This window comes from Budorcas taxicolor, chromosome 22, assembly GCF_023091745.1.
Source record: "Budorcas taxicolor isolate Tak-1 chromosome 22, Takin1.1, whole genome shotgun sequence".
NCBI classification, from domain to species: Eukaryota; Metazoa; Chordata; class Mammalia; order Artiodactyla; family Bovidae; genus Budorcas; species Budorcas taxicolor.
In genome coordinates this window covers 56,811,721-56,828,234 of record NC_068931.1, presented here as the reverse complement: position 1 = coordinate 56,828,234, position 16,514 = coordinate 56,811,721, and the positions used below count along the sequence as shown (strand labels likewise).

Below are 16,514 nucleotides of genomic sequence, written 5' to 3'. Positions count from 1 at the left end.
CTTGCTTAGAAGAGCACTAACTAGAATACTTGTAAAAACAATTTGCTTAAAAGGGATTTGAAAAACTGGAAACAACTGAAGTTCCAAAGGGGCTCTTTTCTCATGTAAATAATTGAACCAAACGTGAAGGCGGGACTAAGATGTGAAGGAGGGACTAAGATTTACATGTCTGCAGGGCAGGAGCAACAGGGATCTGGAATTAGAAGCATTAAAAAATTTTTTTGGCTTGCAGGATCTTAGTACCCTACCAGGGATCAAAATCACATCCCGGTCCCACGCACTGCATGGAGAATTCTTAGCCACTGGACCACCACAGAGGTCCGCAGTAGGAATTAAAAAAATGAGATTCTGAGACGTTAACGATGTGTTAACACATCTCAGAGGACAATGTAACCACTCAAAGGACAATCCTCATCTAAGAAAAAATGTGCAAAACCCAGAAATCTAGGTCCCTTTTCAGGCACTCCACATTTCACAGTGCTGCCTCTGTAAATGTAAGGTTTGGTTAAAGGTGGACTTAGAGCACTCAGTTGTGAGCTCTGTTCATGTAAATGGTTCCAAGCGCAAACCTCTCTGTGGTCTTTTTTTTTTTTTAGTTTGTAAACGGCAGAAAGCTCTGAACATCTAATTTTTGAAATTCTTCTAGCTTTTCTTTTCGACCTTTGGTATTTGTATGTATTGACGATCACTAAACCATTGTACAAAAACACCTTGAAGTGTCAAGCTTTAAAAATGAGTCTTCTTTTCTCTTTCTCCTGTGTAGCTTGGATTATCTTGGCCTTGTCAAAATACATTCGCTAGTTAGAGGCTGGAAATATTCCCCTTCTGGCTCCAAAGTATTGATTTTCTTCAACACTCAGCTCTGTCAGTCAGCCAAAAGGGGTGAAAGGTGAAAGTTCACCCAGCACTGCTCAGCTTTACCTTCCTATTAATGTCATGCCCTTTCAGTTTATGTGATCACCAATCACACAGGACTGTTACTGCCCCTGTTTTCCCTATAAGGAAATGTTCAAGATGTCGGCAGAAATTCAAACGCTTCCTGGGATGGACGCCGGGCATTTGAATAGGGCCAGTGATGGTAAAGTCAACTCCTTTAAAGCCCGCCTGTTTCTTAAAGAAAATTGTATTGTTACATGATGATTGACTCAAATTCTTATCTGAAAATCAGAAAAGAGCTACAGTCACTAGACACGTCTAACCCTCTGTGAGCAATGAGGACCTATTCTGTTTCTCTCGCTTTTTCCTGAAAACCAATTTCACCCTTTACCTCAGGGATTCAAATTCAACGCCAAATGGAATATTAAGTGAAATGGATTTAATGATCTCAGTCCAGCCCCCCACCGCAGGGCAGCCAACCCATGTCATCAAATCTGACGAGATATAATTTGGTACAATTAACAGTCTATTTAGGAGCAATTTAGGGTGGAGATAAAGCAACACACATGCAATTCCCTTGCCCAAGCCACAGAGGGCGCCATGCAGTCTTGGTAGGAGGGTTTGGTTGTCACTTCCACAGTCCTTGAGGACTCCTCCGTGCTCTGGCCTCCTCTGTGGACAGGTTCACCTTTCTGGAAGCTGGTTTTCCAGGGAAATGAATAGCCAAACAGAAATAGAAGGCTTACTTTAATACCAAAGGTGGGGGTGGGGGGAGATCTCAATGGAGAATGCTTAAAAAGAATGCACGTTTTTAATGAGAAAAACAACCTTCAGTACAGTTCAGTTTTATTTGAACACACATATGTACACAGGGACAGTCAGCACATTTAGAATCTGTTAAGTGGCGTCATCAAGAGGCATCTCGAGAGGCAGACGTTTTACTTCACGTGCTGGACGCAGTGAGTTCGATCATCACATTTTCATACAGCTGTCACGACACGGCATCCTGAGCTTGGACTTACCAATGAAGCCACACAGACGTCTCTACGTTTACAAGGACAGGTCCAAGTACAGAGCCAACAAAATCAGTAAGACACCAAAAGCGTACGCTGTGATGACAACAGAAAGTTGACCTCAGTGCTGAGACGTCTGAGCTGTGATGAAGTTTGTAGCTGTGGTTGTTCAAAGAGTCAAGGCGAGATTTGTGGGAACAAGAATGCAAATGTTAGTGTAGCAGTTAGAGGTGACCGTCTAACCAGCGGATACTGTCCACCTCGGCGTCCTACGACGGTCATGTTCTGCTCGCCAACGATCACGGCTGTCTCTGCAGCCGGGATGTGTGGCTGGCCGAGCCCCACTGCCCAGGTCCTCACAGCTTTCTTCTAAACTTCCGTGGGGTGTGCGGTCTGTTCTTTGGGGGTGGCCTGCCCACAAGTCTCACACCTTCCTCTTGACGCAGTGAACATTTTGTTTTTTCAAAAAAAAAAAAAAAATCTCTAAAGTATACCTGTACTTCATCATTCCAAAGCAGCTTTGTAGTCTAGAATAAATTAATCTTCATTTCAGTTCATAAGGTAAACATGTGCTGGGTACTTGCACTGAAGACTCGGGAAACCACTGGAAAGATGAGAGCCCCTCTGTGTTCTCCTCAGGTTTTCTGTCTATATCGGACACAACAGCTCGCTCACCAAACCAAGTCTACGGTGTATAGTTCTTAGCTTCTTCCCGGGAAGCTACATATATGATCTTTATAAATACAATGTACATGCATGTGGCAGGAATTCATTTTTGAAGAACACCTAAAGTCTAAAACCAAGGTATAGAGTGGGTTTGCCATCAATAGACATGACATACTTCTTATCACTATGAAAGAGCTGTTCTAGTGGACTTGATTTCCTAACATGTTCTTTAGAAATCTGTTTCAATAAAGTAACAGCTGTATTTGTTCCTGGACTGTGATCATACTCTTTTGCATATTATAAGAACTCTGTCAACCTAGGTTTTTTTAAATTAGATGCTCCCTTTACCACTTTTGGTTTCTTTGTAAACTTCATATTTTTTTTCTGAATTTAATAAATCATTTTCTATTTTTGTATTTAATAAACCATTTTGCCTGATTAACCAATGAATCAACAACCAACCAGCCAAATTCCCAACTATATACAGATCAAGGTTGTTAGGAGCAAGTCATCCAAAATATTATTTTATGGATTTTTTTCCCCATGACTATGAGCAAAGAACCAGCATAATCTGACAGAAGGAGAAGACAGTGCCCTAGTTAAAGTTTACTTAGAAGTGTGATGAACACCCTCACGGCAGTGCTTGTTCAGATTGACTGAGCCCCCGACAGGTGTATATACAGCCGGCCCTTCGTGTACTCTGCCATTTTATACCAGGGACTTGAGTACATGTGGGCTTTGGTATCCTCGGTGGTCCTAGAACTGATGCCCTGCAGACACTGAGGGTGACTGTATACTCCCGAATGCCTGTGCCATAGTTAATGATTTTCTAGGACACTTGTTCTTGGCTTTCCTTTAACTGGTCAGTAGTGGTTTGAAGGCTGAACTGTAACTATTAAATGATAGCTGACATATGGGAACTGCAGGTCTGTGAAGTTTCTAGAAGGAAGGGGTAAGCTCCTTCTTAAAAAGATCTGTAGCTATAGACACAAGAACCTTCTTTTCAGGCGTATGCTATGCTTCCAAACTTGGATCTTTATTACAAAAGTCCATTTCAGAGATTAGTTCTAGTGACTGGATGATTAACTAGATCTTCAGTAGCGATGATTTTGATTTTTAACTACTAAATATAGCATCATTTGAGCAGGATATGAGCATTTTGGAAGGCTGGGTGTCCAGGAAACTATTCTCCATGAAAATCTGTGTGTGTGTGTGTGTGTGTGTATTTTCTCATGAATCTCCAATTGGTTAGTTGTTACTAAACAAGGTAGTGGCTAAACCCTAGGAAATGGATTGAGTAATTTCAGAGCAATCTCCCAGAAAGAAAAAAAAAGAGAGAGATCGTGTAAACACAGAATCCTTCTGGTAAACGATAGCATCTTTTAGGAAATCCAAAGGAAAATAGTGTCAATGATTAGGACTGCCACGCAACCATAAAACCCAATGTCGGAACAACCAGGTCCCCACCACGTTCGGAGGTGGGGTTCAGCGCTCGGAAACTGCTGATCTGCGCTGGCAGTGCAATCACAGCGGTTATTGATTTTCGGGCTCCCGGCGCACCGAGCAACAGGACTGCCAGCCGCCCCTCCCGGTGCAGGGGTGGGGGGACAACCTGGGGACAGGGTGGCCGGTCCTGCGCAGCGCGGGCTGCCCCAGCCCACGGGGGCGGGGGCGGGAGGACACAGACCCCGCTGCCCCCAGTGACCCTGGCGCGGGGTGGGGCGGGCGCCGAGGGAGGGGGGCTCTGGGCTTGGAGACCTGGGAGACGGAGCTCGAGGGCCGCAGCGCTAGACCATGAAGCGGTGCTCCTTGCCGTCGTGCGCCATGAGGATGACGTTGCGGTTCGAGGTCCAGATGAGCCGGGCCAGCCGCAGGGCGTTGTGCGAGCCGGGGGAGGCGGGCTGCACCGGGGGCACCTGGTAGGTCTTGATGCAGCGCAGCTGGGGTGCCGAGTTCAGCATGCCGATGCTCCCCAGCAGGGACGTGTTCATCTGGGGGGACACAGGGACGGGGGAAAGCAAGTCACCGAAGGAGCCGGTTCCCCTTCCCCGCCATGGAGAGGGGTCCAAGGGACACAGCCCTGCGGTCACCTTCTCCATCACCGGATTCAGGTTCACGTAAGGGTTGATTCTCAACCTCTGAAGGGCTCCTTCCAGTGTTATTTGAAATTGTTCTGATGCTGTTACAGAAAATGCATAAATCCAGAGAAATTTTACCTGCTGGGTAGAATTGGGCAGCAGGAAAGCCGTCCACCTTTTTTTTCTTTTTTAATGTCACTACCTGCTGTGGCAGGGTTGTCCCCATTTTTTTTGGCTGCGCAGCATGTATGATCTTAGTTCCCCCTCCAGGGATGGAACCCGTTTGGCTTGCACTGGAAGTGCCGAGTCTTAACCACTGGACCTCCAGGGAAGACTTCCCCCTACCCACCAACCACGTTTATGAAAGGAGCTAAGCGATACATTTTAATAAAATGGTTCAATCAGACAGTACTTGGAAACTGCGGGTATTTCAAATGGCAGGCTAAACAGTGCTCCCTGCACCCCCTGAAGAACGAGCCCTGAAGACAAGTCTGGGGACTTAGTTGGGGAAAATGAAGTAAACTTAAGCAGCAGAGTAATAGGTGAGCCAGCAGGAAACTCAAAACTCAGCCCCTTTCCCAGCTCCGCTCCCACCACACCTTCCCTCCTCACCTGCTTTAAGCACGTTCAGTTTCTGGAAAGCTCTAGTTTATTTTGAAGGAAAAAGCAAGAATCAACCACCTCTCAACACTGCATGTGGGGCCCACTGCTCTGCTGCTAAAAAAGAGCACTCTTAATACCTCATTTGCAGGGTGTGTTCCATCAGTTGGTGATTTCTGCCTTTTTTGGGGTGCCTTTTCTGGCTCTAACTGGAATTTGAGGTTCTCTTCATCCATTCACATAAATGGAAAATAATGTGGAAATTAAGGCTCATGAACAACTGTGCATTCAGGTCAAAGTGCTGAATGCTGAATGGCAGTTATCTAAGTGAACTGACATCTGAGTGACTGAATCTGATGAAACCTTTAGCTTCTAAATATTACTTAACATTTTTTCGGTATTCAGCTTTTGTGCTACTGATATATGAGTCACGTGGCAAGCACAGTGACGGTCAGGTCAGGAAAGTGGTTTTGGAAATAATATTTTTCTTTGCACTGACTTGTGTGCCTAGTTCTTCTCTCCAGCAGCATCTCCACCTGGGTGGTGCTCGGCTTTGTGGGGAGCATGCAGACGATGCCCCAGTGTGGATGGAGGGCTGGCCCGGGAACCTGGGCAGCTCCTGGGACACGGAAGGTGGGCTGTTGCCCTGTGTTTGGGTCACTGCCGAACAGAAGCCGTTCCTCGCCCCAGCCCTTCTCAGCAGCAGGATGGTGTCAGGGGGTGTAAATCACACCATCTCTGGCAGGACGCGTGCAGGCTCCGCTGACATTTTCACAATTTAAATCATCTTGAGTAATAACCCTTTTAAGATGACTAATGTTACTGATTTTCCTGCATTAATAATAGTGCCAAACACAACACAGAGGTGAAAAAAAATCACTAGTGTACGAGGTCACATTTTAAAACCAAATGTATGATTATCATTAACTCTTTCTGTTAAAGGACAGTTAACATTTCAAGCCAGGCAGTACCTTCTGGCCATCTTCTAAGGGGCTCTCTCCTTGGGTTCTTCTCTCCCTTTCCTAGAAACGCCATTAAAGATAAAAACCAGGGCTTGATTGCTTTCTGGAGATTCCCAAATAGTTTAAATATAAATAATGATGGTGAGCTTGATTTGCTAGTTCTCACAGGTACAAAGAGTAACAGACCATCATCATTTACTTCTCTTACAGAACAGATTCAAATTATCCCCAAAACTGCCAGTTAAAATGAACTGGCATCAACAGGCATACTGTGCTTTTTTTTTAAAAAAAAAAATATAATTTCTCAGTTGATAAATAACTACAAAGTATTTTTCATTCTTTATGGATTTTCTATGAAAATGTGTAGGAGGCTTGATTTCTGCTTGTGGCTCAAAATGCTAGGGGCATCTAATAGGCTCAGACACAGCCTTATTTTTTAATTCCTTCCTTTAGCTTTAGCCATGGACAAGAAATAGGTTGAAGGCAAAAGGGGACAAGAAGAGAATATCTTATTGGAATGTGACAGATGGAAAGATTTCCCCCCAAAATCCCATGATTATATCGGGGTTCTCCTTTTTAAAAGTTGAGCTGTCCTTCAAATGATTGATGGATGCCTTTGGTAGAGTCTAACAGCCTTCCCAAAGGTCAACAAAAGAGTCCGAAATGCAGTACTTGGATGCAATCTCAAAAACAACAGAATGATCTTTGTTAGTTTCCAAGGCAAACCATTCAATATCATGGTAATCCAAGCCTATGCCCCAACCAGTAACGCTGAAGAAGCTGAAGTTGAATGGTTCTGTGAAGATCTATAAGACCTTTTAGAACTAACACCCAAAAAAGATGTCCTTTTCATTATAGGGGACTGGAATGCAAAAGTAGGTAGTCAGCAAACACCTGGAGTAACAGGCAAATTTGGCCTTGGAGTACAGAATGAAGCAGCGCAAAGGCTAATAGAGTTTTGCCAAGAGAACGCACTGCTCATAGCAAACACCCTCTTCCAACAACACAAGAGAAAACTGTACACATGGACATCACCAGATGGTCAACACCGAAATCAGACTGATTATATTCTTTGCAGCCAAAGATGGAGAAGCTCTATACAGTCAGCAAAAACAAGACCGGGAGCTGACTGTGGCTCAGATCATGAACTCCTTATTGCCAAATTCAGACTTAAATTGAAGAAAGTAGGGAAAACCACTAGACCATTCAGGTATGACCTAAATCAAATCCCTTGATTATACAGTGGAAGTGACAAATAGATTAAAGGGCCTAGATCTGATAGACAGAGTGCCTGATGAACTATGGACTGAGGTTCGTGACATTGTACGGGAGACAGAGAGCAAGACCATCCTCATGGAAAAGAAATGCAAAAAAGCAAAATGGCTGTCTGGGGAGGCCTTACAAATAGCTGTGAAAAGAAAAGCAGCAAAAACCAAAGGAGAAAAGGAAAGATATAAGCATCTGAATGCAGAATTCCAAAGAATAGCAAGAAGAGATAAGAAAGCCTTCCTCAGTGATCAATGCAGAGAAATAGAGGAAAACAACAGAATGGGCAAGACTAGAGATCTCTTCAAGAAAATTAGAGATACCAGGGAACATTTCATGCAAAGATGGGCTCAATAAAGGACAGAAATGGTATGGACCTAACAGAAGCAGAAGATATTAAGAAGAGGTGGCGAGAATACACAGAAGAACTGTACAAAAAAGATCTTCATGACCCAGATAATCATGATGGTGTGATCACTCACCTAGATCCAGACATCCTGGAATGTGAAGTCAAGTGGGCCTTAGAAAGCATCACTACGAACAAAGCTAGTGGAGGTGATGGCATTCCAGTTGAGCTATTTCACATCCTGAAAGATGATGCTGTGAAAGTGCTGCACTCAATATGCCAGCAAATTTGGAAAACTCGGCACGGGCCACAGGACTGGAAAAGGTCAGTGTTCATTCCAATTCCAAAGAAAGGCAATGCCAAAGAATGCTCAAACTACTGCACAATTGCACTCATCTCACATGCTAGTAAAGTAATGCTCAAAATTCTCCAAGCCAGGCTTTAGCAATACATGAACCGTGAACTTCCTAATGTTCAAGCTGGTTTTAGAAAAGGCAGAGGAACCAGAGATCAAATTGCCAACATCCACTGGATCATGGAAAAAGCAAAAGAGTTCCAGAAAAACATCTATTTCTGCTTTATTGACTATGCCAAAGCCTTTGACTGTGTGGATCACAATAATTAACTGTGGCTGAAAGAGATGGGAATACCAGACCACCTGACCTGCCTCTTGAGAAACCTGTATGCAGGTCAGGAAGCAACAGTTAGTACTGGACATGGAACAACAGACTGGTTCCAAATAGGAAAAGAAGTACAAGGCTGTATATTGTCACCCTGCTTATGTAACTTATATGCAGAGTACATCATGAGAAACGCTGGGCTGGAGGAAGCACAGGCTGGAATCAAGATTGGTGGGAGAAATATCAATCACCTCAGATATGCAGATGACACCACCCTTATGGCAGAAAGTGAAGAAGAACTAAAAAGCGTCTTGATGAAAGTGAAAGAAGAGAGTGAAAAAGTTGGCTTAAAGCTCAACATTCAGAAAATGAAGATCATGGCATCTGGTCCCATCACTTCATGGGAAATAGATGGGGAAACAGTGGAAACAGTGTCAGATTTGTTTTTTGGGGGGCTCCAAAATCACTGCAGATGGTGACTGCAGCCATGAAATTAAAAGACGCTTACTCCTTGGAAGGAAAGTTATGACCAACCTAGATAGCATATTCAAAAGCAGAGACATTACTTTGTCAACAAAGGTCCGTCTAGTCAAGGCTATGATTTTTCCAGTGGTCATGTATGGATGTGAGAGTTGGGCAGTGAAGAAAGCTGAGTGGTGAAGAACTGATGCTTTTGAACTGTGGTGTTGGAGAAGACTCTTGAGAGTCCCTTGGACTGCAAGGAGATCCAACGAGTCCATTCTGAAGGAGATCAGTCCTGGGTTTTCTTTGGAAGGAACGATGCTAAAGCTGAAACTCCAATACTTTGGCCACCTTATATGAAGAGTTGACTCACTGGAAAAGACTCTGATGCTGGGAGGGATTGGGGGCAGGAGGAGAAGGGGACGACAGAGGATGAGATGGCTGGACGGCATCACTGACTTGATGGATGTGAGTCTGAGTGAACTCCGGGAGTTGGTGATAGACAGGGAGGCCTGGCGTGCTGCGATTCATGGGGTCAAAAAGAGTCGGACATGACTGAGTGACTGAACTGAACTGAACAGCCTTCCTGCCTCAGAACAGGGCTCCATGAATCTCTGCAGGGTACATAATGGTGACGGTAGGAAACAGCTGGAAAGATAAATATTCTCGTGTTAACTGTGATTTGTTGCTCTTCAGCCCATCCTTTCCCTACGATCTCTTCAAATAAGAGAGGAACCTGGAGTAGTGAGGGTGGGTATGAATTTTCCCAATAAGTTCCATAAAAGAACCGTCACCAAAACAAACAGTCGCTTTGTTATTCAATACTAACATTTTCTTGGCCAGAGACTGCCTACAAATTATGCTAAAGTGAAGGCAACCTGAGTCTTGAATGAATGAAAACTCCATGGAATTATATTTGGTCACCTTAGCTTTTTTCTTCACTTCCAAGAAAATAAATCCTCACCATGAACAATTCAAATCATAAAGAGAAGTATAAAAAAGAAAGCAAAGGTCTCCTGAAATGTCACTTTCCAGAGACAATCATTAACATTTTGGTAAACCTCTTTCTAGATCTTGAAGTGTATGTCCACAGAAGGAGAAATAGGTTTCAGGAATTTTACATAAACCGGCTCATATTAAAAGGCAGTTGGAGGGATTTCCTGGTAGTCCAGTGGTTAAGATTTCTCTCCGGGTGTGGGTTCGATCCCTAGTCAGGGAACTAGGATCCCATATACCGTGCAGCCAAAATTTTTTTTAAATAATAATAAATAAAAGGCAGTTGGACAATCGGCTTTTTTCATTCAACAAAATGTTGAGGGCAATCTTTTTATGTTAGTGACTATAGATTTACATCATCCATTTCAAATGGCTGAATAGTAGTTTGGAACGGATGTAGGATGGAATAAATGAAGAACAAGTGAAAGTTCTACACATCTCATTTATTATTAGCATTTCTGGAAAAGGATACTTACTTGTTGGAGGGTGGTGGTAAAATTTAGGTGAGAGATTTGTGGTTGTAGTTCATTACAAAGCTCTCCTGGCTCAAATATCAATGGGTACACTGAAGTGCAATATTCAAATAGTAGGAATATGTTGTTGGAGAATCGAAGGGTTTGAAAGATTGCCAAATTACATCATTCAGCAGCTGAGTATGTAAAGTAACTAAATGGCAACTGTGGCGTTTCCTTTCCCTTTAAAAATAATGCTTCACAAAACCAGTTCTGAGAAGATTGTTTTCTGAACACATAGACACAGAAACAGATGTAATTCATCAAAACAGGAAGGGCTTTAATGCTACTCTCAGTGTAAGTAATGCTGCATCCAAACCTCTTACTAAGTCTCACTTGAGCAATTACCCAACTAGTATTTCTCATTAACACTCATTTCTCAGCAAAGATTTTAATAGCTGATGGCTTTTGTAAGGCACTGTATTAATAAGGCTTCATTAAGTTTTCAAAATATATTGCAGTACATTTACTGGAATAATATAGAAGTATTATCATACATCACTAGACCTAAACAATATGCATCTAAATAAATCAGCCAAGTCCATTTGGGTACAGCGCGGTAGATCCAACACTGCTTTCTTGACTCTCTTTTATTCAAATAAAAGCCCTGCTATGCTCCTGGAAGAGGTTTTATTGTATTTTCTTGAGAAAGGTGAAATGACGCTTCTGTGTCTTCTCCTAAGTTTTAGGACCAGGCTGGGTATGATTTAAGTAGGGAAGAAATGGTCTGCGTTTTAAATTCTGACATTGGGACTGGAGGTAAGAAACATGTGGTGTTGCCTGAGTTGCCTGGGCGCTCTGTCTGCTGAACACCCACCCCTGCAAGTAACACAGGGTGGCCTAGGGAGAAGACGTCTGGACAAAGGCAAGGAGCCGGGCCCCCTGAGGGCAGAGCCACACAGACTCCCAGGGTGAAGTGCATCTGGTGAAGTCCAGGGGCAACAGCACAAGCTGAACTGGATAGAGCAAAGAGGTTATTTCAAAGAGATAGCATCTACGGAATGATCTTGATCTCCAGGCGTGAGGTACATGCTGACCGTAATTCCATCAATGAGCTAGGCAGCAACTCTGATAAAAACAGAAAAATATTTAAGAAAGGCATGAATATATCCAGACAGAACCCTGAAGATCTAGATAAGGGGGAAAAGGTTTACCACTTAGACATTCAGGAAAATACTGGGGAAAGTTTCACATCTGGTAAATTTAGGAGGTATTATATGAGGAATTGGGCTTCCAGGCGGTGCTAGCCACGAAGAACCTGCCTGCCAATGCAAGAGAGGCAAGTTCGATCCCTGGGTCAGGAAGATTCCTTGGAAAAGTGCATGGCAACCCATTCTAGTATTCTTGCCTGGAAAATTCCATGGACAGAGGAGCCTAAAGGGCTATAGTCCATGGGGTTCTAAAGAGTTAGACACAACTGAAGCAACAGCGTGTATGCATGTATATAAGGAATTATATTTTCTTAGCAGGAAGAAAAATTGAACAACAAAATGGAGATCTGTTTTTGTTTATTCCCAGGAAGAAAGCACAGAGCAAACACAAAGCCCTGAGGAAGCAGGGACCCGCGACTGCTTGGTTCCAGGCCCCCAAGGCTTAGCCCAGCACCCAGTACTTCCACACCAGCTATGTACCGGATGGAGGGAGTTTCACAAGAATGCGCCTCTGGAATTCAAGAGAACGGGAAACAAGGGGAAATGTCTATCAAGGGCGTCAAAGTACAGTTGGTGTCACAGAAACCAGTGTTAGCAGAAAGGAACAATTGGCAGGGACACTGTCTGAAGAACCACTGTTACAAGAGTTCAGTTTATGGACTCGCTGTGGGATTTCACTAAAATAAATATGAGTCCTGCGGTTACCCAGTGCGAAAAACGAAGACTGGGTGACATCTCTAAGGAAGAGTTTAACAGGAGCCAATTAATATGCTGGAGATATATTCTGGAGGAAAGGATAATGAGAAAATAAACTGGAAAACTAAATTAGATGAAGAGGAGGAAAAGCTCAGGACAGGTTTGGTAGTTGTCATGCTTTAATGGCATGCTGTTAATTAAGCAATTTATTGTATCTGTTTTACATTTTATTAGCTATTGATTTTTTAAAAACCATCCTCAAGTTGTGAAGTCTTGTTTAAACTTTTATTTGTTTAATTCTTTTTTAAGCGTTTAAAGTGATGCACTGCATCTCATAAAACATACTTGCATCCTAGGATAGGCAACAAAATTTTAAGTTAACTTGGGGGCGGGGTTGGTAATGTTTAATTTTTTTGTAATTATCAGGAGTAAGGTATTTAAAAAGAAGATGGGATGGAGATTAATCACTGAGGATGAAACAAGTTCTATTATAAAGCTCAGTTCCTTGAATTAATTAATATTCATTTTAATCATCATTAAACAGAGGTATCTTCATGTACTGCCAGTCAATGGTACTCAGATTTTTGAAAATGTTTTAATAGCTTGGGAATGAGGAGCATGTGTGAAATTCAGAACACAAATGAAAATGGGATAATACAAGCAGAGCATGAAGTTCATACGAGGCTGCTTCTGCCTTAAACCCTGCGCCCTGTTGTCTGAATGCCTTGTGTAAATTAACAGCCTGAGCAGAGGTCTCCACTGCTCCACCCCGAATCCTTCCAGGCCCGTTACTTAGCTTTAAAGGCGCCTCCTTCTCCCCAAACACCCACCCGTCCCTGCCTGAATACCTGGCCCTTCCTCAGCATCACCGTGCCTCGGCTCAGGCGGTACTGCCTCTGTGAAGCCAGCCCGCAACCTCACTCCCAGGTTCCCCCAGGATTGTAGTTGCTTATTTACTTGTGTCTCCCTTAGACTGACTGGAGAAGGAAATGGCAATCCACTCCAGTACTGTTGCCTGGAAAATCCCACGGACAGAGGAGCCTGGCAGGCTGCAGTCTATGGGGTGGCAAAGAGTCGGACATGACTGAGCGACTTCACTTCACTTCCCTTCCCTTCCCTTCCCTTCCCTTAGACTGAAAGCTGTGTGAGAGCAGACCCCACCTCTTTCTGGGCTGCCAACTGTGTGCTCAGTAAAGCCCGCGTGCCGGCAGTTGGCCCATCATCAGCAAGCAATAAACACTCGATATTTGTTGAAGGGAGGGCCGGCACGAGGAGGCCTTGCTGGGCAGGTCAGCAGGGAGCCTCCCCGAGCAAAAGTGGACCATGCAGCAGACATCAAGACCCTGCAGCACCTACGCTTACCTGCCAGAAAGAAATGTGGCTATCCGTGTTCGAGTAGGTGGCAAGATACCGTCCATCCGGGGCAAAGGCCACTGCAGTGATTGGTCCCTTGTGTCCATGGATTGTCTGAAATAAAATTATGAGTCGTTCACTGTATGCACTGCACAGAACTATTGCACCTAAACATGCAAATACATTCAAAGTTGAACAAGTCATGCCATGGATACTAGAAACTGGTATGTTCTTTATTTATAAACTTGCTGTTGTTCGGTTGCTAAGTCATGTCCGGCTCTTTGTGACCCCAAGAAGTGCAGCAGGCTATGCTTCCCTGCCCTTCACTTTCTCCCTGAGTTTGCTCAAACTCATGTCCACTGAGTCAAACTTAGCTTAGAAAAAGAGGAAAAGCAGCTGAAGTTCTCTCCCTGATTCATCCAGGGGCTTTGACCTTGTTCTGGGGAGTCCACCTGCTTCCTACTTGGGAGGATATAGCATGAGTTCAAAGGAAGAGCAGTTATTAACAGGCAAACCAATGTGTTCATCCACTTATGTCTATTTGAGGGAAGAATTTTACAATTAATTAGGAAAGTTAAAAAAAAACTGATCACCAAATCTATCCAGGAACTTCATCTGTAATGAAAAACAACCAAAGCTCTATCACATAACATCTCTGCTCTGGAAGGAGTCAAAAACAATCATTTCAACCCTTTAATAATTATACATTTTTCACATTTTATGCTTCATTTCCCCCCAATTATACTATGTTTAAATGCATATGGCCACAATTAGTACACATCCATGCACGCATGTGTTGGAGGTTTGAACACACATATAAATCAAATGCCATTAAAAACAAGTTAACAGGGACCATTTTGAGCCTCTGCCAAATAGCTATCATTGATTTAATCACAAATTAAAAAAAAAAAAAGAATGATGTGGTATTTTAGACTCGGTCTCTGAGTAAAGGTCTTTACTAACAAAAAATTACACTCATGTCTAATGATATTAATAGTTACCGAAAATACTGGGATACTAAACAAATTAGCATAATATTGTATTAATGTATCTGCACAAACTATTAAAGGCTGTATCTTCATTACATGAACCAATATTCAGACTGGTTACAACTGGAGGCTGATTACCTCTCTTGGTCTAGAAAGGATGGGGAAATATGTTCCCTTAAACTAAGGCAAACCAGGAAGGTTTGTTTCCACTTTCATCTTGAGTCTCGGTGGGAGCAAGTTCACTGGGCAATTCAGCGGCCCCCTCCCGCCCTGCCTTCCACACCTAGACTGTAAATTTCAGTAGGACTCTCCTCACAGTTCACATCTGAGTGATGACAATGAGGAAGGGAGAAAGGGGACGGGGATGGGGGGACAAACGTGTCCCTCTGTGCTTTCAGCTTTCGCTCTTTTCTGTCATTAGACAAGGTGCTGCGGGGATCCAAAATGATGCCTGCTTTCCACTCAGGAAAAAAATGTTGCACTGGTAGCACTGGGTTTTGGGCTGGCAGAGGACACTCTCTGAGTCAGACTGCCTGCCCTGCGTTTGGGCTCCACTGCTCACTGTGGGCCCTGGGACAAGTTATTTATGTTCCTTAACCTTGAGCGCACCCACGCCAACAAAGCAGAGACAATGACGATGATGGTGGTGGCGACAATGGCTGATGGTTCCTACCTTGAAGAGCTTTGTGAAGATTAAACGAGTTCGCACATGCACAGCCCTCTGCACGATGCATTAGTTAGTTCAGTCACTCAGTCGTGTCCGACTCTTTGCGACCCCATGAATTGCAGCACGCCAGGCCTCCCTGTCCATCACCAACTCCCAGAGTTCACTCAGACTCATGTCCATCGAGTCAGTGACGCCATCCAGCCATCTCATCCTCTGTTGTCCCTTTCTCCTCCTGCCCCCAATCCCTCCCAGCATCAGAGTCTTTTCTAATGAGTCAACTCTTCGCATGAGGTGGCCAAAGTACTGGAGTTTCAGCTTCAGCATCAGTCCTTTCAATGAATATTTGGGACTGATTTCCTTTAGGAATGGACTGGTTGGATCTCCTTGGAGTTCAAGGGACTCTCAACGGTCTTCTCCAACACCACAGTTCAAAAGCATCAATTCTTCGGCGCTCAGCTTTCTTCACAGTCCAACTCTCACATCCATACGTGACCACTGGAAAAACCATAGCCTTGACTAGACGGACCTTTGTTGGCGAAGTAACGCATGGCACATAATAATTCAGTGAATACTCTTAATATTTGTGCTGCTCCTCTTTTAAAGATGACCAGATGTATACACTTGAAAGTTGCTAAGAGAGTAGATCTTAAATGTTCTCACCACAGAAAAAGAAATGGTGCTTGTGTGATGGGAGGGAGGTATTAGATAACACCAGGGGGGTAACCATATTGCAATATAGAAGTGTGTCAAATCATCATGTTGTACACCTACACCTTAACCTCACGGGTTACATGTCAATTATATCTCAGGAATGCCAAAAAGAGACTAGACAAATGTAAGCAATCCCATAAATCAATTACTTGAGTACTCCATTTAATGAAAAAATAAAATAAATAAAGCCCTAATCATATATGAAACTAGATTATAGATATATTGGGTTTGGTCTGCAAAATGATTGTAAAATGTATTTTCTGAGCCTATACTCTAATTCATCAAACATCATTTAAAATCAAGATTTCCAGCCTCTCTTGAAACAGCCCAGATTGCCTTCACTCTGGCCACCCTGGGCCAGTGTTTGCCCCTGATACCCTGGGCCAGGCTGAGCTGAGGGGGCCCTGTGGCCTTGGGGCCCTGTTGGCATTCGCTCTGATGTCACCAGTCTCAGCCCTGACTCAAGCGGGTCTGGGTACGCAACACCTACTGCCTGGCCCCCTTATTTCCTGCCTGGTCCCTCACGGCATGTAATGCCACCTTCCTATTA

The 16,514-nt window shown here is 43.6% G+C and overlaps 1 protein-coding gene across 3 annotated transcripts in view; it reads right to left on the bottom strand.

Moving 5' to 3' along the window:
- Window positions 1-1,416: 1,416 nt before the first annotated feature.
- The window catches only part of WDR7 (WD repeat domain 7), a 352,665-nt gene continuing 337,567 nt past the window's right edge, over window positions 1,417-16,514 (bottom strand). For 2 of the 3 annotated variants that reach the window (XM_052660291.1, XM_052660292.1), the window contains 2 exons: window positions 13,607-13,711; window positions 1,417-4,546 (listed from right to left, as the gene is read on the bottom strand). In XM_052660291.1, coding sequence (XP_052516251.1) covers window positions 4,343-4,546; window positions 13,607-13,711 — 309 coding nt within the window. In that variant the 3' untranslated portion in view covers window positions 1,417-4,342. Of the gene's footprint in view, window positions 4,547-10,362; window positions 11,466-13,606; window positions 13,712-16,514 lie in introns of those variants that run through there. The other variant, XM_052660293.1, reaches the window with a different exon arrangement.